Source organism: Armigeres subalbatus, chromosome 3 (genome assembly GCF_024139115.2).
Source record: "Armigeres subalbatus isolate Guangzhou_Male chromosome 3, GZ_Asu_2, whole genome shotgun sequence".
In the NCBI taxonomy this organism is placed as follows: Eukaryota; Metazoa; Arthropoda; class Insecta; order Diptera; family Culicidae; genus Armigeres; species Armigeres subalbatus.
Window position 1 is genome coordinate 308,412,608 of NC_085141.1, and position 26,515 is coordinate 308,439,122.

A 26,515-nucleotide genomic window follows, 5' to 3' on the forward strand; every position below is an offset into this window, starting at 1 on the left:
ATTTCGACTCTATGACACTGCTCATAATGCCATTACCCCGAAGGCCACTACTTCGAACGCCATTACCCCGACTTGAACACTACCCCGAATCAGTTCAAGTTTATAGTTTATTTCAATGAAAAATAAAATAATCAGAAATTGATTTATAATTTATGTGAATGATTATTACACTGGATTTTGTTTTTACACGATTTACACTTTCTTAATTTTTCGCCCATCCTAAATGCTTAACGCATATTAATTACCATGTGATTTTTCTTTGAATTATTTAGGATTTTTTTAAACATGTTGCAAAGCTTTTGGTGGCAAATTGAAGTCACACGAACAAAAATACCAGCGAAAAAAAATCGTGTAAAAACAAAATCCTGTGTACTTGTTTTACCACTTATTCAATAGCAGGGCGAGTCGAGTAAATTGCACAATTTTTACTAGATTTTTTATCGTAGATCCTTACTTATTTTTCGATCCGATAGTCCTTTTAGAAGGTTCACCGTGTTGATCTCGCGATTCGTTTCATCAAACTAGAAATGTATAAAGTCGAGTCAAGTACGAGACACTGAAGACGACCTTACAGTTGAGGTCGAAATACGTATTATAAAAGTAATACGAGGTGGTGGAATTAAATGGAATTGTACTAAACTCGTCTTATGACAGTGAGAACATTCCACTAAAAAAGAGCTTAATAATTTTCTTTAGAATAAAGGGGTAGAAAAGTTGCTTCTGAAGTTTGCCGGCGATAAACCTTACTGTGACAAGAAGGGCATGGCGACAAGACCCTAGAATGAGAGGATCTCTTCTGTTCGTCGAATATGCTTGTTCCTCCCGTGGCGAGGAACAGGCATATAGTTTCGTTATACCTTGCAAACGCGATCATTTAAAGGAGGTGTTATCTCTTCTGTTTGACTCATACCGGACAAACGCGTTTTTTAATAGAAAGTATTTTCAACTCTGTTCGCTTCAAACCAAGAAAATGCGTTCGAAAACCGAAAACCTCATTGACAGTCGGAAATTTATTTGTTGCTCGAGGATGATATAGGTTTCCTCCCAAGACATCAAATGTATAGCAAAGTTGAGCTAAATGTTCTAACGAGCCAGAGCGAGCCGTCGTTTGTATGACATTTTCATATTTTCTACAACAATGTCAAATTTTTCCTCACTAGATAGTTTTTTCATCAGGCGTTGACAGAGGGTTTCAACATTCGTGAGAAAGGCGCTGAACAGCTCGTTGGGTCGCTGTTTCCGATTACGTTATTCCTCTTTGATAAAACGGTCCCGATTGGGGTTATCATAACGCATACGAAGGTAGTACAGCAACGTGTCCCAGGGTTCATAAGCTTTTAAGGCGTCCTGTCGAAAAAGCAGATGTGCATGCATTCTCAGTTCGTCCTTGGTGATCTGATAGGAACGACACAAGAGATCAATCTGACGAAGAAAGTCAATTACCGGAACTGTGCTTGCATCTCCTGCGAACTTGGGCCATTTCTCAAGAATGTTGCATGTTTGGTGTGGCAATCTTGCACGTGGAGTTTGGTTTATGGACAATCCAATTCCATTTGCTTGGGCGAGATAGGCGTGGCCTGGAGTAGTAATCCTCATGCTTTTGTTATTTTTGTTTAAGACTAGAATCAAGGACCACTCCCCTTCTTGATTTCTGATAGCATTCTAGATAAGCATCTCAAAAGTAAAACATGAGTATCACTAGTGTCCAATCTACGAATTACACCGTAACAATGCTAATGCTAATGGATTCGTACGCCCGAGAATTATCTTCGTTTTGTAGACCTTGTTCACAAGAGATTGTTCGTCTACCCAGGGAAGCAGACGGTCTTAAAGTCGGATTGTGCATATTATTTCCGGCCGACAGCAAGTTATATGCATTCATAAAAGTCGGTTGATTTTCTGCTGATCTTCCAGGGGTCACCGTAGACCGTAACTGTAATGGCGGCGAAAGTCTAGATACACCTGACGGCGTTGAAGCTTCCCCGCTTGGTGGATGGGAAATACGAGAGACTTCTGTATCATGGATCCCAACATCAGCAATATGCTGTGCCAGACGATCAATAGCTTCAGTTTGAATATTATGGCCGCCTGGTCGATTCAAAAGCTGATGAAGGTAAGCTTGGACGTAGTTTTCAATTTCCGAAACGTGGACGAAATTTGTAGTGGTTTGTGTATCGTTTGTAGCTACACCAGAATGCGAAATTCCTTGTGGAGAGAATCCCGAATTTGGTCTGGAATTGGCCCGAAAATTTGGATTGCTGATTCCAGAGGCATTATACTCCGAGAGGAAAGGATTAGAAGATTGGATTGGTTGTCTTCGATTCTTATTCGACTGACCAACCGAATGGATTAATGGGGCTGAGGAGATTGGTGGCAAAGAAGACCAAGGAGCCCCTTCCGAAAAAGTAGGCTGAACCGTTGAGTTCAATAAGGGTCGCAAGTCAGCCTCGGCCTGAGTGAATATGGGTTCAGTAATAAGCGAAGCGGTTGCCGAGGTTTCAGTTCCCCTCTGAGATGTGAAATTCTCGAAACCCAATGAATTTGAACTGCCGTATCGAGTAGCACTCGTAACCGGTTCCGACAAACTAGTAGAATTACATGGCTGAGTCAGCAACCTTACATTTGTCAACGGTGTTTCCAGCTGGTTCCTAGAGGGTATCGTACGAAACGGCAACCGAAATCCATCCGCTGACATATTCACTCGCGAAGCTCGGTCAATCTCTGCTTGCAAATTGTTTGCCGCCGGGAGACGACTGTTCAAAGAAAAGTTAGGTGTCATCTGATCCGCACACGCAAGGCGTTGCGTGCGAGACTCACGAGGTATTGCGTAACGTTCTGCCCCTTCGTATTCGGTACCGGATGGAGTCACCAATGTTCGTTGGGAATTCGCGGTAGTGTTTTGAAAACTATGGTATCCATCGTCGTTTGAGGTTTTGTGCTTTTCACTTCAATGTTATCAGTCTCAATAACTACAAAAAAGAAATTCCTGTTAAAAACGGAGCAATGCTAGATTAAAGAATGAAACTAAACCGAAATATAAAGAGTTCAACAACAAAAAAAAACAACTTACAACTAAACCAAATCCAATGTTTTGCTTATGAACTAATTTAACGAAGTAATGATCTAATAATTCAAACTAACTGATTGTTCACCGAATAAAGTTCCCAATTTATCTATTTTTTTCAGCCCCACGTTGGGCGCCAAATGAAACGTTTGTATTGTGCACACAACGTACAGCAGCTTAAGCGCCACTCTCGGGTTAGAGAGACTGCTGACGCTTTCTACAGGTCCGGCTATAAGACTCTGTTCTAGGGCGAGTTTACTAAGTGGCTCAAACACTCGTTTGTCTCTGATCAACCCAAACGGAAGCGAACCAAGTCACAAACCGGGAAAAAGATATCCGAATTAAATTTAAAAAAAAAGTAAAAGGATAGAATATCAATTTCAAAAAGGCAGCATGCTTATAATTTCCTACATAGGTTTTACAAATTTCTTGGTTTGGGGGAGTTCCTACTTTGAGCTCAAAGGAATCTAACTAACTTACTTGCAAGTATCATTTTCCTACTACGTACGATGGGCGCCGTTCGATGTTGCTGCATCTGCAGAAACGACAACGAGTTGTGTTGCATGCGAAGTAGTCGAGTATATAGGGGGTGACAACCAACACCGACGATTCGTGAAATCTCGCTTAACTTTTCAAAAGGTCCTAAGTAACATTTTTTTCATGAATTAATTTGAATAGCGCAATCAACAGAAAAACATGAAAGCTTTTGATTGCAGTACTCAAATTAAATCATGAAAAAAATGTTACTTAGGTCCTTTTGAAAAGTTAAGCGAGAAATGTGTTGCGAGGCAACTCGGAGAAGACGGCGTCCAACCTGGCTTGTCGATAATCGAAAACGACGGAGACCCGTCTCAGTCCAACTCAACGACGAGTGTCGCGAAGGGTCCACACGATGATCACTCACGGAGAGAATCAGTAATTGGTATCGTCGGTCCGACTAACCATCACCAATATTCGTCACTCACTACAGAGGAGAGCTTGAGAACACGATGCTTTCTTGGCACGTCGAGGATTCGGAGTGGGCGAGATAGTGCGATGAGTGGTATAGGAACTGAGCAGACAGCTTAATGCTTTGAGTTCTATACTTGGACGACCAAACGTCCTGACTGCAACCGTCGGAGCGGGAGTCTGAGGGTGTTCTTCTTCTTCTTCTTATTGGTATTACATCCCCTCACTGGGACAGAGCCGCCTCGCAGCTTAGTGTTCATTGAGCACTTCCACAGTTATTAACTGCGAGGTTTCTAAGCCAGGTTACCTTTTTTGCATTCGTATATCATGAGGCTAGCACGATGATACTTTTATGCCCAGGGAAGTCGAGACAATTTCCAATCCGAAAATTGCCTAGACCGGCACCGGGAATCGAACCCAGCCACCCTCAGCATGGTCTTGCTTTGTAGCCGCGCGTCTTACCGCACGGCTAAGGAGGGCCCCTGAGGGTGTTGTGAGATGCGAATAACTCGGATGCTCCTGGTGGGTTGCTTGCATAGGACTGTCGATTCGAGAGTTTGATTCAGTCGTGAGATGATCATAGGCCACCGGAAAGCTGGAGAGTGCTACTATGATGAGTCTCAAGGGCCTTCCCACGCCTTCACCGGATGTTGGTGATCACCTTGGCGAAGAACTACAGAACCGTCAACACAAAACCTCCGTGGCACTTGGGGCTTTCAAATCCCAAAAGAAAAACCCTTCGTTGAAGGGATAGATTAATTTATTTGAATTTCACAAAATATTACTTTAGACTCACCTTATGCTTTTATGTACAACTTTGACGATTTTTGTTCAATCCGTTTGGATTTAATAACGTTCTTTACCTCTTGTTCACGGATCTAATCTGGTATTCAGTTGATTAATAATAACTTCCAATAACTACAACGTTTTCCTCAACACTTCCAAACACTAATCTGACTTGCAGTCGGCTGGTCTAACTGGCTTGCCTTCACAAAAGTGATTGTTCGAGCCTTGTAGTTTGCCTCATCTCAGGCCCGAAAACGAATGGAGAACAAAGGAATCTACAATGCAGGAATATCTGCTTTGCAGATCCGAAACGGCAACTCATCATATGCCAGTTACAACCCGATCCGAAGATCTTATTCCCGTATTTCAGCTCACTGTATGGACCGCAATCCTAAGTGCGAACCATATCGCTGAGGAGTGAGCCATCTCACTTTGCGGGACCCATACTTCTCATACTCCGTTCACTACTGTTTGGAAGGCTAGAGAGAATGTTTAGTGGTGCCTAAATTTCGGCCTTAGTCTGAATAAATAATAATAAATAATAATAATTGCCTTAAGCTTAAACCATTATACTCTGTTTGCCTTATATTGGACAAATGCATTCATTAAAGGAAGGCATTAGCATCTCTATTCGCCTTAAACCGGGCAAATGCGTTCATTTGAAAAATACATTACCTCTTCTATTTGCCTTATACAAATGCATTCATCTGAAGAAGGCATGATCTCCTATGCTTGCCTTATACCGGGCAAATGCGTTCATTTTGGCTTAAACCGTTACCGTTCATTTAAAGAAGGCATTATTTCCACGGTACATCTTATGTTAATAGAAAGAAGGTGTTATCTCCTCACTTACACCATTTCGTAGGGTAGAACTTTTTCAGATAATAATGACGTAGAATGATAATTTAGGTTAATTAGACGAAAAATCAAAAATGTGTATTAAACAGAAACTTCATTGCGTTTCTCTAAGTAACTCTAAGTAGTATATATTTTTATTCTGAACAAATTATTTTGAAAGATTGTCATTTTATGATTCTTCGGTATCTGTGGGTGTTAAAAATAGTGATAGTGGAAAACTACAGATTCGAAATGTTATCGACTTGTAATGGCTTTCAGGGTACTGTTCCATTCGGGGTAGTGGCCTTCGGGGTAATGACATTCGGGGTACTGGCATTCGAGGAACAGGGGTGGCGCCACCATTTCCTCTTTTGACTTCTGCAGGGCGAATGCATTTATTTGTCCTAAACCGAGCAAACGCACGCGTCTTTTACTTTTTGCTGAGCAAATGCATCTTCTGAATGAAGGAATCTCATCTTCCCTTGCCTCTAACCGAGTAAATGCTTGAATTAAAATTAAAATAACCATAAGTATCATCTTTTGCCTTCTACTGGACCTTCATATCACATCTTCCCTCGCATTTAACCGAGCAAATGACTGATTTGTATTTCGCCATCTGCCGGGCAAATGTATGTTTTGAAAAATGGAACCATATCTTCTTTGATGCAACTGTCGGGAAGATGCATCCTTTGAAAGAAGGGATCATTTCTTCTTTTGCCTTAAACCGAGTAAAAAGTAGAGATGGGCGTTCAGATCCGGAACCGTTAAAATGATCCGGATCTCCAAAGTGAGTGAATGCTTCGTGGATCATTTAAAAAAAAATCCCAGACCAGATCAGCAAATTATTGTAAGGAAATAATAGAATAAAAACTCCAAGGTCCAGCCCAATCAGGTTATACGCAAAGGTGACGTTGAACTACGTAGCTAGGTGTAATGTGCAGGTTTTCGACTCTTCCGTTCGATGACACCAAAGCAAGCATTTTTCGAGCCCTGGACGAATCTGTTTTCGTTGTTTGATGATATATATAATTTTTAAAACAACATTTGAAAAGGATGATAAAAATAAAATTTTCAAATAATCGAGGATGAGAAACACTCTCAAGCGATCACATATCCAAATTATCGATTGATAAAAACTTCGATCCGCAGCATTGGTATATGCTACTTTTGAACTTATTTTCCTACGTAACACCAAAACACAATGCCAATCATCCGATTCCGATTGAAATTCATTGTTCACATTAAATTGTTGTTAGTTAACTTTACATTTAAATGATTCGATTCAAAAATTTTAATAGTTATCGACGATAACAACTCGCCTACGTTTCACACCTGAGAAGTTATCAAATGATAATTCCAATAATTATCGTATGAGAATGATTCTGCACAACCCTGGCTTATAGTGTACCGCTGCAACCATAACCGACGCAAAATGGAGCAGATACTAAGACTAATCACCCGCCACTAAGTCTGTCTAAACACACCATGGCTCATTACATCAAAGCCCATCGTGAAAGCTGGACTGGACTGGACGGCGTTTGATGGTCACCCTTTGGAGGAAGACAGAGTAGACGCGTCAAAGAAATTTGACAATTTATTCATAAAAATTATCATTCCTTCACGTGAGTTGAGTCGAGCTTTGCGTTTACTCCGGCAGAAATCTAGAAATTAGCATAAACGAGCTAAAGAAAGTTTCCCAGAACGTATCCACTGCAGCAGCGAATAAGATTACGAGCCCCTCTAATGGTATCAATAGATGTAAGCCGGAAGCTGCCATCAAACGCCTCCAAGCTTTTGAGAAAAAAACTTGCGTGTAAGTTAGCAGAAACCTGAACTGCACCAGTTTAACCCTGTAAGTTGCATTATTTGACATCTATGCTGGCTAGAGGTCTCCAGTTAGCCTTGCGAACAAAAGCGCAAAATCTGGAGATGGCGAGATCGATTCTCGATCCGATCTAGGATGTGAGGGTGAGGAAGATTTTTTTTTATGTCTTTATTTGAGAGGTTTTCAGCCCTTGGCTGGCTCACCTCTAGAGGAAGATTGTATTTGCCACACAAGATGCATACTAATGCAATGGTGGGCATAGAAAGCTTTCAATTAATAACTAAAGAAATTCTAATAGATTACTAATTTAAAAAGCAGGCCAAGTTCCAGTTGGAATGTAGTGCTATGGAAGAAGAAGCTTGCGCTGCACTTACAAGATTAACTAATTCACCGAAACCGATTGACTGTTAGCAAGTTTTCACTAGTAAATATTATCTTACATAAATATTGTAACACACTGGAGTCGGTTTTTACGCGGAGGATATGGGCCGCGTGAAAAAAACAACGTAAAAAAACTGGGAAAATCCCATAATAAACTGAATAAACCGCGGAACTCCCGAAATTCGTGTGAAAAAAATCGCATAAAAAGCGATTTGTTTAAAAAGAACCGCGTAAAAAACAACTTCAGTGTACACCGGGTATAAAGCGTTGACTCTTCCTTGATTGAATGGTCCAAGAAAATTAAAAATCCATCGAGAAATGGCTGAGATATTAACGATCAAAGTCTATCATATTTTAGTGACGTTTTTCGATTTTGTGCAATCGTAAAGTGTACCCCAATATTGAAAAGACAGACGTAGTTCTACGTCAAAAGTTCATTGTTTGTAATCCATACGCTTGTAAACAAGAAAGGGTAAAGTTATTCTCAGTACGGTTCAAAAGTGAGAGCCTGAATGACGAACGTTTCATTATTTTGCATTCTTCTTGCATTTTGTTCTAAGGTTGAAAGATCCGGATCATTAGAATGAATGACCCAGATCCAGGGTTTGAATCCAAAGGAGAATGAGAAAATCTCTCACTTATCATGTTGGTATACACTCTCGATAGATACATACCGTGAGAAACGTTTTTCGGTAGCTGTTACGATAATGAACTGATTCGGGAGGCTACAACCCATGATAAATTTCTTTTAATAAGCCCCAATTGCGGGGGGCACCGGTTCTGATGATTTCAACCAGGGAAATATTTTTTCTGGAATGCGGAGATTAATGACAAAGATCCGAAAATTTTTGTCAGTAACAAAAAAGAAGACAATTTTGTTGCTAACTTTTCATCCCGTTAGTTTGCATTATCTCTCAGCAAATTTCGGTTTTATGCTATCGTAGTTTCTGCCTTTATGGGAATATTCGAGAATCTACCTCTGATTACATAAATAGCATTGTATTCTCGGAAATATCAGAGCATGCTAGCCAAATGATTCTTGTCATATTGTGTTTGGGTTCTGATAAAGGTTTGTCGCTACGTGTGTTTGTCAGTAACAAACTCTGTTGATGACAAAGAGTAGGTATATTGTTAGGCGTTGCTCGAATATTGATTCCCTGATTTCAACTTGTTTTACACAAAAGTAAAACGTTCTTTATGGGAAAAAATATAATCCAAAAATAAGCAAGAACAACGCGTTTTATCAAACCCCATCGGTGGGGGCCGCCTATCCGAATCAGTTTTTTCCAACTTGTAATACAAGTGCGATAGTTTTGTTTTCATGGCTTGTTATGATTCGAAGAGGTTTTTGCCTCTCCTTTATCGTTGTTCGTTATCTATTGAGAGCGATTTCTGGAATCCCTGCCCACCTGCCCAAATCTGGTCCGTTCATCAAAGTGATCCGTTTTGCCCATCTCTAGTAAAAAGGCTTAATTGAACAAATGATTAAAATCTTCCGTTGCCTTCGACGAGAAAATGCATCCTTTGAAAGAAGGAATTATATCTTCCCTTTCCTTGAACTCAATAATGCATACATTGAGAATAGGAACCATACATATTCTCCCTTGTGTTATGCCTGATAAATGCATTATTCGAAAAAAAAAAGAAATCTCGTCTTCTTTAGTCATATGCCGGAATATTGCTACCTTTGAAAAAAGAAGCATATACTTTTTGGAATGAAAAACTATGCTCATGAATGTATGTATCTCATGCAGAAATAACTTCATTTGCTTTTTATTGCCTTTTTTGTGTAAAAATAGTTTTTTCTCTTGAGTACTTACAATTTTGCTATTTGAGTTTCCGTATTTTGTAGTTTGTTTTAGTCAACGACGATCTTGCTGCTGACCCAGAGGTAAAAAGATTTTAAGTGAAATAGGCAGATAATAAAAAGTCTACCAAAGTTCCTTCGAGCAGTGATTTGATAGAATCTGATCTTTAATTCGAAATAATCAATTTAAAACATCTCTCTTATAATGTTCAAGTGACAATCATTATAAATAATTGAACATATTATGCATAAGTTTCGAAATTGATGATTACTTAACTATTATGCCAAACGGTGTTATGTCAAACGACTTTATGCCAAATGAACTACCACCTATATTTTATGCCGCAAAGCAGGAGTGCAGTTTCTACATTGATTTTAAGTTACATTTTGAATAGAAAAACTCAAGTTTTTGTTTCCCAATTGGGATATTTCCACGGGTTATTCATTTTTTTAATTTTTTTTTTTAAACTTCCCTAAAAAATTCTTTAGAAATCTGTTTTTTTTGCGTTTTACTAAATTTATTAATTTTTCATTTCCTCCACCCAGTTCATTATCTAGAGCCCAATAGGAGAACGAGAACCAATATGAAAATGTACCAAGTTTGTTTCTTCGTCAAATACGTTGATTCTACGGTGCTCCAATACAATAAATAATAATTGGCTGTCATCAATACTTAAAGCAAAGTACATTATTTATAATACTACCTTTATTTTTTAATCTCTCGAGATTTATATATCCATAACATTTAACGCATGTAGTACATAGATCTTAAAGTAGACGTTACTCTTGATAAGCTTCATAATAGAATTATTGTACAGCAACATGTCTTGTATATATGTATGTATAATGTTGAGTGTATAAGTAGACCATTTTCCATACGCACTTAAGTAATATTTAATAATAATATAATAAACTTTAACTGTGTACCGTTAAACATGGGGTATAATAAAATCTTTTCGCTGCCATTCGTTTCCTGTGATTCGCAATACGCATTCCGACCTCGAACATATGTATATGTTCTCTCACATCTCAGTCCTTATCGTTACCGCTCGAGAGTAGTACTCTCGGAGGCGAAGTAATCGTTACATGTCCTACCCAAGCGATCATTCGAGAAAGTGGTAGGTAAATTGTCATTCGTTGGGTTGGAAATAAAATAAATACTGGAATGGGATTTTGTTTCCAGCATTCAGCGTACTGAATGGTAAAATATATACTAAAGGGGTCCTTAACAGTAGCGTGTTTGTAAAATTGCATTAAACCAAACGAAATTAGTTGAACTAAAATACTATATCTGGTGTTTTTAAAACAATTAACATTCAAAGTAAAATTAAAAACAATTATAAATGGCAAATGCAGTGATTGCCCATTGAAACTAGTATTATTTTGAGAAGATTTCAAAGTGGATTCGTTGGAGTTCAGCAATATCGTTGGAATGTTTCGATTTCTGTTAATAGCTTTTATATGTTGGTGGATGAGTCTTCACAGTGAGATTGATACTAAGTGCTGCAGGAGCCTTGTTTGCAATTATAACTAGAAATGCTGTAGAGAGAGTCAAGGGCGTTCAATTGTTATATCTATTTGTTTATAAACTAATTTTTCTTGTAAAATATGCTGTTACACATAATGGAGAATAGCTTAGCTTTCAACTAACTAATCATGTTAAAATATTTTTCAAATACACAATTCAGTAAAATTTATGGTCCAAACTTAGACCTACTGCCGAATAGCAGTGGCCATAATACGCTCCAGAATAAGCACATGACGGAATAAATGTAGTCTTATTTTGAACAGGCTACGTGGGTATATACAATCCAAAGGTCACTTCCGTTTCAATACTTCTTGTCCTGATCACTACACGTGCAATCTAACAATTGCTGTGTCTAGCTCCGCGCATCAGCGGTACTAACAGAGATGGTGGTCCAGCCTGTCGCAAGAAAGGATGAGCCAGAAGTTCAGCGGCGGTAGCTCTTTGTACCGGGTCTCTGACTAACATCCGATCGAGGAAGTTCTGTAACCGACTCGACACCTTGTGGGAGTTCTTCAATTTTGGCGGAGGCATATCGCGAATCCTTCGCATGGCCTGGAGTGGGGGTTCATTGAAGAAAGGTGGTTCCCCGTCAATCATTTCGATAACCATTATACCCAGTGACCATATGTCCACCTCAGGACCATACGGGAGCCGGGAAATCACTTCTGGTGACATCCAATACGGCGTACCGACGAGAGATTTACGTTTCGGCAACTCTTGGGACACTTGCGCACAAAAGCCAAAATCTGACAGCTTAACCCTACCGTCCGAGGCTAACAAAATGGAATCTGATTTGATGTCCCGATGAATAACGCCCTTTAAGAAAACACAGACATAACAAAACATGAATTCACACGCACTGTAAATCCCATCACCACGAAACTTACCTGCGAGTGCAGATAAGACAGCGCTTTCAGGCACTGCTTGCACACGGTGGCTATCTGTTCCTCGTCCATCCGCGAATGGGTAACAATGTCGGTCAAGGCACCACCCTCGAGGTACTCCATTACGACCCACAGTTCGTCGTTCACCAGGAAGCTGCTGTACGTTTCCACGATGTTCGGATGATGGTAGTCCCGCATGATGACGACTTCGTTGAACAGCAGTTCGCGCCGCTGTTGCTTCCGCAAGTCCATCTTTTTGACGGCCACTTGGCGACCTGCAAGAAGAACATTGACCCATTAAATGAGAGAGAAGTATATGTGCATTGTGCAAGCGGCTATTATGCTGTTATGCAGTAACACAGCTCCTAATCGTAACAAGGGGAAATGCGGGGAAAAAAGTGGCTGACTTTTAAAGTTGAAAATACATCTAATTTTCAGTGTTTTCTCCGTATTTCGATTTTTTTTCCTTCATGATATCACGATTTTCGTTAGTACGATATAAATTATTTTATTATTTATTCAGACTAAGGCCGAAGTGGCCTGTGCGGTATATAAGAGTCTTCTCCATTCGGCTCGGTTCATGGCTACACGTCGCAGTCTACGGAGGGTCCGCAAGTCATCTTCCACCTGATCGATCCACCTTGCCCGCTGCGCACCTCGCCTTCTTATGCCCGTCGGATCGTTGTCGAGAACCATTTTCACCGGGTTATTGTCCGACATTCTGGCTACGTGCCCGGCCCACCGCAGTCGTCCGATTTTCGCGGTGTGAACGATGGATGGTTCTCCCAACAGCTGATGCAACTCGTGGTTCATTCGCCTCCTCCACGTACCGTCCGCCATCTGCACCCCACCATAGATGGTAGCACTTTCCTTTCGAAAACTCCGAGTGCGCGTTGGTCCTCCACGAGCATCGTCCAGGTCTCGTGTGATGACTACCGGTCTAATGAGCGTTTTGTAGTACGATATAAAAGCTCTTTTAATTATCTTTACAATGCTATATATAAACCTCGGTATCGTATCAGAAAAAAAAACCTTTCAAAAACTGGTATGAAGTGCAGCAAGATTTTGAAGAGGAAACCGCGTTTTTTACCTTTTCTCAACTTTGATAACGAATAGGGGGAATGACGGCTTTGGCAGGTTTTGTTCTATTATTGTCAGGGGGGTTTTTTATGACTGATTATGCTCAAATTTGGCCTAAACATTCTTTGCATATCAAAGAATATTGTGGCCAAATTTCATAAAATTCGGTCGACAAAAACCCCCCTGCCAATAATAGAACAAAACCTGCCAAAGCCGTCTTTTCCCCTATCTCAAAAACTATACCTCGTAGGGACCTAAAATTTTGGGGGTTTCTTATCTTGTGTATCTACTTGCGAATTGTAAAAATTATTGTAAAAAAAATATTGGTGAAAGTGGATTTTCCGATTAAAGTCCGCCTAAATCCCCATAGTGCGCAGTTGGCCAAAAATCTGCTCTTTTATTTTCCCCAATTTTACACAATTAAATGAAATTCATTCAATGAGTGATGGATGTTTGAGTTTTCTATATGTTACTTTAGTTTGGCAAGATGGTGCATGCCGGAACCACGCGAGCACGCGCACCACAAATACACCGGCGTATAATATTACATAGAAAGTATAAATATCGAAAACAATATTCTACAGATAAGCAGATAGAGGCCGGCTACTTCGTTGAAGGCCACAAACACGCTGGCTGCACGCAGTGGAATCAGACCTGGGATCCTAAACGTTCGGGGAAACAGGAGGAACATCACCTAAGATTGACAATTATTGAACTCCACAATACGCCAGGCATAGGCATAGGATCTACCCGTATTCCACCTTATCAAACAAATCCATTCAGCTACGAAAAACTAATGCGCTCACCTGTCGATTTGTCCGTCGCAATACAGACAGTTCCAGTGGAACCCTCACCAATCTTCGTGAAATTTTCGAGATTCTCTCGCGGATCACCAGCCGAAACTACCATTTGCAGAGCCGCACGGAACTGTAATGAAACCGACTGTTATATAATCCAGAAATAAGACTAAACAATTTGAACAATCCTACCTGTTCGTGGGTCAACCTCTGTTCGGTTTTCGTTGAGCCGGAGCCACCCTGCTGGCTGGCACCACCCGTCTGTACGGATGAGGTCGTACTGTGCGCCACGGAGATGTTCCCACCGCTGGAGCTCGAAGCCCGCGAGTTGGCCTTTGTACTGGGGTTGTTGTTGTTCATACTATTTACATTGGTGTCGGCTGTCGATCCGGTGATCGAAGCAGGTGATGGCATCTTGTGGTGAATGGTGGGCTGGTGGTGACCAGGGAATTGGCCTGGTCCATTCATGGGTCCATTGCTACCCGGTGGCATCGCATGTTGCTGTTGGCTGTGAGGCGGGAGATGCTGCTGAGGTTGCTGGTGCTGATGGCCGGAACTAGTAGCGGGGCCAGCGCCCATGTGGTTCGGATGGTGATGGTGATGATGAGGAACTGGATTGCTTGGTCCAAGATCCAGTTGTGGTGCTGCCATGCCTGATTGCCCGGCAGTTGGTGGTGCATGCATTCCTTGATGATGCACATGATTGGTATGAGGAGGAGGCGCTGCTGCTGAACCTGGGCCCAGAGGGGAATTACTGAAGTTTGGTTTATTATGCAGCGGAGGTGGACCTGTTCCATGCTGAGGGTGTCCTTGGCCTGAACCGGGATATTGTCCTGGATAGCCTGGGTAACCAGTTGGCGATGATTTTTGTGACCTGGAATGAAGATTTCGAAAACATAAATATTATTGTGAAAGTTACGCAAATCGTTAGTGTCGACTGAAAACAAATCAATAGGAAACGCTTTTCTATTCAAATCACGATCACAATCAACCCGAATACCTTTAGACTGTGCCGTAATTAAGCATTCATTCAGCGAAAAAGGTCTTTTCTTACAATCCCACACCCCAGCCCCAACGAGCAAATATTTTGTCGCATTTGTATCATCGGATGGACAGACAGTCGTTCGGCATAATTATAATAACCATTCCCATTGATTTTCGAGTGCCGGCCGGAGACACAAAAGCCATCACGTAATCGGCAATCAACCAACTCAACGGTGTGGAGACGGAACGGCTCACACGCCAAGCACTTGTAGATTCACCTTTTGTGGCACCTTTCTTCTCCGCTCTAACACAGTCAATTGATTTCAACTTATAGAGAGGTACCCGCTATTCCAAACAGCCCAAACAGAATCTACAGCAGGAGCAAAGGGGACAGTAGGAAGCTGAAAAAATTCAATTGTTTCTCCTCCTACAGAGCACAACCCATCACTTTCTATGCTGTGTCAGTTTATTTTTTGTTGTTTCGTATTAACACTGGAATCATTCAACCGTGACCCAGCTAGAGAGCCAGCGAATGGATGGCTCGGAGGAACTTGTCGCAATTGTATGGGGGGTAATTGGGCCGTTTTTAGCTTATTCAGTGATTATGCGATGTAAATTGTTTCTAAAAATAGTAGAGTTCCCACAGCACTTTTCCGAATCCAACACGTATGCAGAATGCATACAATCCAAACCCATAAAATTCATAAACTGTAAACCAGGAAAATATTAATTCAAACACCACACCAGAATCATATCTATCAGTACTTATAATAAAGCAACTGTCAGTCAATTAAAATATTACGAGATGCATGCGCATATGTAAGTGAGTTAACCTCGCTATTCACTTTGAAACAGCTCAAAGTACAGGCAACTTTAAGATTCCAGATGTGAACCAGCCAGGAGCTGATAACTAAAATCTATACACATAAAAATGAATTTCTGTCCGTCTGACCCTTATAGACTCGGAAACTAATGAATCGATCGGCATGAAAATTTGTACCCAGAGGTTTATGGGGCAGGGAAAAGGTTCTTAAGATAGTTCGAGACCCCTCCCACCTTTGGAGATGAGGGCTTCCATACAAACGAAACAAAAATTTCTGCATAACTCGAGAACTAATCAGAGAATAAATCAATTTTAGGCGAAACGAAGTTCGTCGGGTCTGCTAGTAAAGAATAAAAACACTTAAAGTTTCCTCTATGATTTTGAAGTTGTCAATAGTATACGTTATTACACTTACTTCCATAAAGTTTATGATGGGCGGAAGCGTACCAAAAAAATCAAAAAGAAATTACCGAGTAAAGTCCAAAACCGATTGAATAACATGTAAGGTAGCTTCGTTACGCTGATTAGTAAACATGAGATGAATCGCAACTGTTTAGTTGATGTTGTAAAGTTTCCAATTTCTCGAAGTTTGATCAACTATAAAGTTGATTTTTTACAAATATTAATTAAAATCTGTTTGAGATTCATTCAATAATATTTGATTTCATCTATTTTTAGACTAAAACCGATGCGTAGCCTGTATGGTACGTAAAAGTAGCCGCATGGAGTCACGTTGGATCCGAAAATCGATCCACTTTCCACCGGGTAATGTCCAATAATCTGGCAAGTGTTCGCTATGATTTTATGATTTTTGAGTTACACCCGATTCTTTTTTTACACGGGGGATGCGTCCCGTGTAAAAAAAAAGTTTTCAGTTCAAAATTTGACAATCCGTGTAAAAAAAGTTTTATGATTTCTCGACAAATCATGCAAAACGGAAAAATTTGCAAAAATTTTGTATGGGATTTTTTTACACGGCCGTGTAAAAAAAAATCCGTGTAAAACAGAATCGGGTTTATTTTGGTTCCCTCAAATAAATGATGCAAAATGCAAATTATTGTTCAAGCGCATTCTTCACGTAACTCTTCTAATTTGCACCCAACCCCTAATTCAAGGACATCAAGCATTGCAAGGCAGCAGGGCTGCAGACTATGTCCAAGGGCTTGACGATGCCTCCCCAGGCCATCTGCGAGTTGTGTCGCCTGCCTAGGATGTGGTGGGGTTTGACAGTGGGCCCTGTTAAACCTCTATAAAAAGCTGCATGTATCCGCAAGTAGGCTCCGCCAAAGCGACCGTGTGCCGCACAAAGCGCACAAGCCCAGGTCCTGGTGTTAGGTGGGACGCTAAACAGCCCTGACACGACGGCCCTCCGACGAGATAGGAGGTTTGCGCAGGCCCAATAAGCCGCCTTTAAAAACAACTATTACGAACGACATAGAAGATAATACGACTCGATACAATCGGCAACGACCTATAAAGGCGACGAATAAAGGATTACGATTGGAAGCTTGGAACATGGAACTGCAAGTCGCTAGGCTTCGCAGGTTGCGACAGGATAATCTACGATGAATTACGATGAATGAAAAAACTTCGATGTCGTAGCGCTGCAGGAAATCTGCTGGACAGGACAGAAAGTGTGGAAAAGCGGGCATCGAGCGGCTACCTTCTACCAAAGCTGTGGCACCACCAACGAGCTGGGAACCGGCTTCATAGTGCTGGGAAAGATGCGCCAACGCGTGATTGGGTGGCTGCCAATCAATGCAAGGATGTGCAAGCTGCACTGCCCACACGAAGGGAGATCCGACGACGAGAAAGAAGCGTTCTATGCGCAGCTGGAGCAGACATACGATGGATGCCCACTGCGGGACGTCAAAATCGTCATCGGTGACATGAACGCTCAGGTAGGAAGGGAGGAAATGTATAGACCGGTCATCGGACCGGATAGTCTGCATACCGTATCGAACGACAACGGCCAACTATGCATAAACTTTGCAGCCTCCCGCGGAATGGTAGTCCGAAACACTTTCTTCCCCCGCAAAAATATCCACAAGGCTGTGGGGAATAAAGTGAGTCTGAAAAAATGCATTTGCATTTGTTGGTTACATTGATGGATAAAGTGGAACGTATTTCTTATTTCATGATAAAAATAATGAAATAAACTAAAATATTTAAAAATGACATTAATAGAAAAAAATGATAACGAATTTGAAATTCAATCGAAGTTGGCATTTGTAATGCCAGCATACTAAGAAGAAGCTAATGAGAAGAAATTTGAAATTCAATCTCAGTAGACTGACAGGAATTCTAGATGATTCGAACGGTGAAAATAAACGATCATTCAGTGTTATGTTTTTGAGGTGTGAACATGCGAATTATCCTTCGGTGTTCCGCGCTTGTTTTCGTTGGTAAAAGGCAAATCGGAAGACGGATTTGCTTGGCTACGACAGTGGCGTCAAATTGTCGATTCAGTGTTATGTTTTTGAGGTGTGAACATGCGAATTATCCTTCGGTGTTCCGCGCTTGTTTTCGATGGTAAAAGGCAAATCGGAAGACGGATTTACTTGGCTACGACAATGACGTAGTCGTTGCTCCCTACAAGGTAAGAAAGGTCAGCAAGAGAAGAAAAGCTGAATGAGGCAAAAAAATATGGTAAGCCTCCGACGTGAAAAATATGGCAAAAAAAATGATAAGCTATGATTGGTGAAGGGTAAAAAAAAGGTAAACCCCAGACAAATATGGCAAAAAATAGTGGTAAGCCTCAGTCTGAAAAAATGGCAAAAAATAATGGTAAGCCATGTTATATAAAAGGCAAAAAAATAATGGTAAGCCTAAGTTGGAAAAGAGAACGGCAAAAAAGAAGATAAGCCATGATATGCTAAGGGCATATAGAAAGAGAGAGAAACGCGAGAAAATAATATGGCAAAAAAAAAATAAGAAAAGTCATGAAAAATTACATCGGATTTGGATTGGATATAGATTGGATTTGGATTGGATTTGGAATGGATTTGGATTGGATTTGGATTGGATTTGGATTTGGATTTGATTTGGATTTGATTTGGATTGGATTTGGATTGGATTTGGATTTGATTTGGATTGGATTTATATTGGATTGGATTTGGATTGGATTTGGATTGGATTTGGATTGGATTTTGATTGGATTTGGATTGGATTTGGATTGGATTTGGATTGGATTTGGATTGGATTTGGATCGGATTTAGATTGGATTTGGATTGGATTTGGATTGGATTTGGATTGGTTGGATTGGTTTGGATTGGTTTGGATTGGTTTGGATTGGTTTGGATTGGTTTGGATTGGTTTGGATTGGTTTGGATTGGTTTGGATTGGTTTGGTTGGTTTGGATTGGTTTGGATTGGTTTGGTTTGGATTGGTTTGGATTGGTTTGGATTGGTTTGGATTGGTTTGGATTGGTTTGGATTGGTTTGGATTGGTTTGGATTGGTTTGGATTGGTTTAGATTGGTTTGGATTGGGTTTGGATTGGTTTGGATTGGTTTGGATTAGATTTGGATTGGTTTAATTGGTTTAATTGGATCTAGATTGGTTTGGATTGGTTTGGATTGGTTTGGATTGGTTTGGATTGGTTTGGATTGGTTTGGATTGGTTTGGATTGGTTTGGATTGGATTTGGTTTGGTTTGGATTTGGTTTGGTTTGGATTGGTTTGGATTGGTTTGGATTGGTTCGGATTGGTTTGGATTGGTTTGGACTGGATTAGGATTGGTTTGGATTGGGTTTGGATTGAATTTGGATTGGTTTGGATTGGTTTGGATTGGGTTTGGGTTGGTTTGAATTGGTTTGGATTGGTTTGGATTCGATTTGGTTGGTTTGGATTGGTTTGGATTAGATTTGGATTGGTTTGGTTGGTTTGGATTGGTTTGAATTGGTTTGGATTGGTTTGGATTGGATTGGTTTGGATTGGTTTGGTTGGTTTGGATTGGTTTGGATTGGTTTGGATTGGTTTGGATTGGTTTGGATTGGTTTGGATTGGTTTGGATTGGTTCGGATTGGTTTGGATTGGTTTGGACTGGTTTGGATTGGTTTGGATTGGTTTGGATTGGTTTGGATTGGATTTGATTGGTTTGGTTGGTTTGGATTGGTTTGGTTGGTTTGGATTGGTTTGGATTGGATTGGTTTGGATTGGTTTAGATTGGTTTGGATTGGTTTGGTTTGATTTGGATTGGTTTGGATTGGTTTGGATTGGTTTGGTTTGGTTTGGATTGGTTTGGTTTGGATTGGTTTGGATTGGTTTGGATTGGTTTGGATTGGTTTGGATTGGTTTGGATTGGTTTGGTTTGGTTGGTTTGGATTGGTTTGGATTGGTTGTGTTGCATTTGGATTGCGTTTGGATTGGTTTGGATTGGTTTGGATTTGGATTGGTTTGGATTGGTTTGGATTGGTTTGGATTGGTTTGGTTTGATTTGGATTGGTTTATGTTGGATTGGATTGGTTTGGATTGGTTTGGATTGGTTTGGATTGGTTTGGATTGGTTTGGATTGGTTTGGATTGGTTTGGGTTGGATTTGGATTGGTTTGGATTGATTTGGATTGGATTTGTATTGGATTCAGATTGTAATTGGATTGGATTTGGATTAGATTTGGATTGGATGTTGAATGGATTTGCATGATATTTTGTTTTAGTAAATCAATAGTTTAAACAGAATTATCTGAGCAGTTTAAGGACAGCGTCAATGCTTTAGAGCCACAGATAATAAATTCACAGCTGTTATTTATATTTAAACAACTGCGCCGGTATGAAATAAAGAATTCAATTAAATTCATGTTTTCGTATTAACTGCTCCAAAAAAATCCTAACCGAAAGAAAAGAAAGAGTAGAGACGGTGAATATTGTGGGGAATAAAGTGAGTCTGAAAAATGCAGTTGCATTTGTTGGTTACATTGATGGATAAAGTGGAACGTATTTCTTATTTCATGATAAAAATAATGAAATAAACTAAAATATTTAAAAATGACATTAATAGAAAAAAATGATAACGAATTTAAAATTCAATCGAAGTTGGCATTTGTAATGCCAGCATACTTAAGAAGCTAATGAGAAGAAATTTGAAATTCAATCTCAGTAGACTGACAGGAATTCTAGATGATTCGAACGGTGAAAATAAACGATCATTCAGTGTTATGTTTTTGAGGCGTGAACATGCGAATTATCCTTCGGTGTTCCGCGCTTGTTTTCGTTGGTAAAAGGCAAATCGGAAGACGGATTTGCTTGGCTACGACAAAGGCCACATGGAAATCACTTAATCAAGTCACGGAAAACCAAATCGACCACGTTCTAATCGACGGTAAATTCTTCTCCGACATCACGAACGTCCGCACTTACCGCAGTGCGAATATTGAATCCGACCACTACCTCGTTGCAGTATGTCTGCGCTCAAAACTCTCGACGGTGATCAACACGCGTCGGAGTCGTCCGCCGCAGCTAAACATTGGGCGGCTACAAGACGGTAGACTAGCCCAAGACTACGCGCAGCAGCTGGAAGTGGCACTCCCAACGGAAGAGCAGCTAGGCGCAGCATCTCTTGAAGATGGCTGGAGAGATATTCGATCCGCCATTGGAAGCACCGCAACCGCTGCACTAGGCACGGTGGCTCCGGATCTGAGAAACGATTGGTATGACGGCGAATGTGAGCAGTTAGTTGAGGAGAAGAATGCAGCATGGGCGAGATTGCTGCAACACCGCACGAGGGCGAACAAGGCACGATACAAACGGGCGCGGAACAGACAAAACTCGATTTTCCGGAGGAAAAAGCGCCAGCAGGAAGATCGAGACCGTGAGGAGACGGAGGAACTGTACCGCGCTAATAACGCACGAAAGTTCTATGAGAAGTTGAACCGTTCACGTAAGGGCCACGTGCCACAGCCTGATATGTGTAAGGACATAAACGGGAACCTTCTTACAAACGAGCGTGAGGTGATTCAAAGGAGGCGGCAGCACTACGAAGAGCACCTGAATGGCGATATGGCAGACATCGGTGGCGGTATGGCAATGAACCTAGAAGCACGCGCGCAGGACATGCGACTTCCGGCTCCGAATCTCCAGGAAATCCAGGAGGAGATCGGCCGGCTGAATAACAATAAAGCACCTGGAGTTGATCAACTACCAGGAGAGCTGTTCAAACACGGTGGTGAAGCACTGGCTAGAGCGCTGCACTGGATGATTACCAAGGTTTGGGAGGATGAGGTTCTGCCGCAGGAGTGGATGGAAGGTGTCGTGTGTCCCATCTACAAAAAGGGCGATAAGCTGGATTGTAGCAACTACCGCGCAATCACATTGCTGAACGCCGCCTACAAGGTACTCTCCCAAATTTTATGCCGCCGACTAACACCAATTGCAAGAGAGTTCGGGGGCAGTACCAGGCGGGATTTATGGGTGAACGCTCTACCACAGACCAGGTGTTCGCCATACGTCAGGTATTGCAGAAATGCCGCGAATACAGCGTGCCCACACATCATCTATTTATCGACTTCAAAGCCACATATGATACAATCGATCGGGACCAGCTATGGCTTTGCCAAATGCCGGTTTTCGGTATTTGATGGAGTCAATACCGGTAATACCGGTAGAATACCGGTTTTTGTGAAAATTTCAGGTTGTAAAAGAAAATCTTTTGATTTGGAGTTTCGGATGAAAAACAATATTTGTTGACAAACTTCAAATGTTAAAATCATTGCTTGTTGGGCTGGGCAAAGCGAAACTTAAGTAGACATTACATACTGAGCGACTCATCTCCCAATTCGCATTGGATTTTGTTAACAATGTTGCCAACTACTGAGAATGGCCTCTCTGGTTCAACCGAAATAGGACGGACGGTTCCAAGACCGTCGAAAAATAACTATAAATAAAAAAATAAACTTGCCCTTAATCCCTTCCGATTCATAGTAGGAGAATTCTTCACGGATTGTATGCAAGGATCCTGGCGTCAACGTATCAGCAACGCTACAGTCTCTTCACAAGTTTTTCTTTAACCAATAAACCAGAAAAATATCCATAGATGCATCTTCTTCGTACCGATCGTCAAGTATGGTCGTTGTCTCAGTTTCAACGATCGCATCAGGAATGATTAGACGCTTCAAGATTCCATACGCTTGCTTAATCAAAGTAGCTTTGGATGCCTCGAAGAAATGCCAAATTGCTTTATTAATTGCTTCACGGCAGAATTATTCAAAAAAGCAAAGAGATCGTATTTAGACCGTCTCTCTTGGATCAATTCCTTAAAAGCATCGATATAGTGGCGGAAATGTATGTGACTTGATTTGATTGTTGTTGATAATTGAATTGATGATTGTTGAAACGATAATAAATTGAAACGCCACGTCGGCTTCATATAGAGTGCAGAACTCACAGAGCAGTAGTTCCACAACAGCTTGGACAGTTTTGAGGGCTTGAATTATTTCAGCCTGCCTTGGCATCAGCCACTAATTCAAATTCTTTTCCGACTTCAGAACGGATATATTTAGCAGAAAACCGTTTTTCACAGGCGATCTCCGGAAAAGCATTACTACGGCTCGTACCTTTTTCACAATTTCATACATTGCGGGAAAATTCTCGACGATATCAACAATGTTCAAAAAGTCATTCGCAGTTTGACAGATGGCTAAGAGAATTAAGAAACAGGTATGATTGATGACGATGTTGATCGATTTTTGTTGTAGCGTAAACGTCGTCAATGATGCTTACTTGGGCAAAGTTACTCATGCGCGCATTTAATTGTTGTATTTTTTGCTCGATGAGTCTTTACTGCTTGTAACCGAATATTTGCCCCATCTATGCTGGATTTCCTGTTTATATGGGACTGATATGCGATTACAGGCAGTTGAGCTGATATAATTAGTTGAAAATTATTCGAGATTTTTGATACTGACAGCAACATTTGTAATACCGAAAATACCGGTATTTTCCGTCTTTAATACCGGTATTTTCGGTACCCAAAATTGGCCGGTAATACCGGTATTACCGGTTTCGGTACTACCGGTTAGACCACCCTACAGCTAATGCACGAAAACGGATTTCCGGATAAACTGATACGGTTGATCAAGACGACGATGGATCGGGTGATGTGCGTAGTTCGAGTTTCAGGGGCATTCTCGAGTCCCTTCGAAACGCGTTACGGGTTACGGCAAGGTGATGGTCTTTCGTGTCTGCTATTCAACATCGCTTTGGAGGGAGTAATACGAAGGGCAGGGATTGACAAGAGTGGTACGATTTTCACGAAGTCCGTCCAGTTATTTGGTTTCGCCGACGACATTGATATCATGGCACGTAACTTTGAGAGGATGGAGTAAGCCTACATCAGACTGAAAAGCGAGCGTTGCTGATGAAGCAAGTGTGTAGGAGCCGGCCAATACTAAATACTCATCCTACTTGGTTGACATGATGTGTACAAAAATACATTTGAGAGAGTTAGTTCTGAAAATGTATTGCGAGAGATCGGCTGGTACCTGGTGCTGGGAATTTGGTTTCATCAGTACCCGCTAAGCTGCGGTGGACGACGGAGGTCCTTCGTAGCTTAGTAGGGAAAGCACCTGTCATGCGAACTGGGGTCGTGGGATCAAACCCCACCGAAGGGCGGTTACCCTCAATACCTTTTCCGAACTAAATCTATCACATGTTGTACATATGCATAATCAAGTTTCAGACATAGTAATTAATTTCCACTCCGGGTGGCTTAATACCCGGCATATAGGCAATTAACTTTGAATGTACTGAAAAGCGAAGCTAAACGGATTGGACTAGTCATCAACACGTCGAAGACGAAGTACATGATAGGAAGAGGCTCAAGAGAGGTCAATGTAAGCCACCCACCACGAGTTTCTATTGGTGGTGACGAAATCGAGGTGATTGAAGAATTCGTGTACTTGGGCTCACTGGTGACCGCCGATAAAGATACCAGCAGAGAAATTCGGAGGCGCATAGTGGCTGGAAATCGTACGTACTTTGGACTCCGCAAGACGCTCCGATCGAATAGAGCTCGCCGCCGTACCAAACTGACTATCTACAAAACGCTTATAAGACCGGTAGTTCTCTACGGACACGAGACCTGGACGATGCTCGTGGAGGACCAACGCGCACTGGGAGTTTTTGAAAGGAAAGTGTTGTGTACCATCTATGGTGGGGTGCAAATGGCGGACGGTACGTGGAGGAGGCGAATGAACCACGAGTTGCATCAGCTGTTGGGAGAACCATCCATCGTTCACACCGCGAAAATCGGAAGACTGCGGTGGGCCGGGCACGTAGCCAGAATATCGGACAGTAATCCGGTGAAAATGGTTCTCGACAACGATCCGACGGGAACAAGAAGGCGAGGTGCACAGCGGGCAAGGTGGATCGATCAGGTGGACGATTTGCGGACCCTCCGCAGACTGCGTGGTTTACGAAGTGCAGCCATGGACCGAGCTGAATGGAGAAGTCTTTTATGTGCAGCACAAGCCACTCCGGCCTTAGTCTGATAATAAATAAATAAAAAGCATTGCAAGAAGTCCGTAGTGGACTTCTTTTCTAATAAGCGTTCAGTAAATGGGCAAATTGTATTTGATAAAAAAAAAATATTTGAAAATCAAAGAGAAAAGATTCCCCGAATTATTGTGCATAGTTTGTTGTAATAACTGTTATAAGCATACAAGCATGGACTGTTTGAAACGAAAGACGTTCACTTTCTGTGTCCTCAGCGAATAGTCAATGCTGTCCTCACTACATGTTATGGTGAAGTCTCGTGCGACATGTTGCTCTATCAGTTAATTCCATAGGGCAGAGATCCCCCAAGTGTGGCCGGCCCGCGGGTCGCATACCGCACTCTAAGCCTTCTCCTGCGGCCTGCGAAAATTTTCTGAGAATACACTACATGTGGCCCATTGGTAAGCATTATATTATAGGAAATGGCTTTCATCATTCCCAATATCTCGGGGTAATATTTAAGGTAATAATTAATTTTTAATTAATATAGTTTTATCATTATGATTTAAGAAATACATAACTTCATACATAAAGGCTAGCCGCTAGATCATTCAGAAATGGGACACTTTATTTTGGAGATAGGTGCGTTCCAAGTGGTCGGATATGCAAGTTTATCGCAGCGTTTTATAATTAGTAAACCGTTCTTTTTGGTCTATTTTTTCACAGTTTGAAACTAACGTGGCTTCAAAATATCCACCACGCAGGAAGAGAAAAAAAAATTATGCACACCACAGTCCTGCAGAATCCGTCAGCGTCAAAAGCCGGATTTTACCCTCCATGCAGTCCCACGATGGCCCATTTACGTTCTGGCTAGATTTAGCCAGCTGCCATTTCTAGCAAGGAAGTGCTACAATGGTACTACAATAATGAAGTCCATTTCATCAAAAAGTCTGAATCAATCAAGTTGTTCTCAGTTCAGAAATATTGGGCAATAAATAAGCAGAAACTGAAGACAAAAAGAGCAGTTATCGGTAACATTGGCCAAATGAAGAATTGGTGGACTCAGCTAGCCAAAATTATGACTAAAGAAGGTGTGCGCCGACTGACAAGCGGCATCAATAGAAAAAGGTGAGTCTTCCTTCAAAATAACGATGCATAATTTAATTCAGTTAGGGTAACGGTACCAATAGTGGAGGTATTAGTAGATCCACAAAAGAAAATATTTTTAAAAAATTGATAGTTTTGGAAAATGCACTGCTTTAATATCTTAGTCAATAGATAAACTAATAAATTTGCTAACAAAAATGAGATAGATGTCATTTAACATCAACAATTATCAAATATTG

General features: G+C 41.2%; 1 protein-coding gene across 5 annotated transcripts in view; it reads right to left on the reverse strand.

The window, feature by feature from the left end:
- Positions 1-10,336: 10,336 nt before the first annotated feature.
- Positions 10,337-26,515, reverse strand: part of LOC134225201 (serine/threonine-protein kinase PAK mbt) — a 52,941-nt gene continuing 36,762 nt past the window's right edge. For all 5 annotated transcript variants that reach the window (XM_062705078.1, XM_062705075.1, XM_062705076.1 and 2 more), the window contains exons 3-6: positions 14,130-14,811; positions 13,947-14,067; positions 12,064-12,335; positions 10,337-11,992 (exon numbers count right to left, since the gene is read on the reverse strand). In XM_062705078.1, the coding sequence (XP_062561062.1) occupies positions 11,513-11,992; positions 12,064-12,335; positions 13,947-14,067; positions 14,130-14,811 (1,555 nt within the window). In that variant the 3' untranslated portion in view covers positions 10,337-11,512. The remainder of the gene's footprint in view (positions 11,993-12,063; positions 12,336-13,946; positions 14,068-14,129; positions 14,812-26,515) is intronic.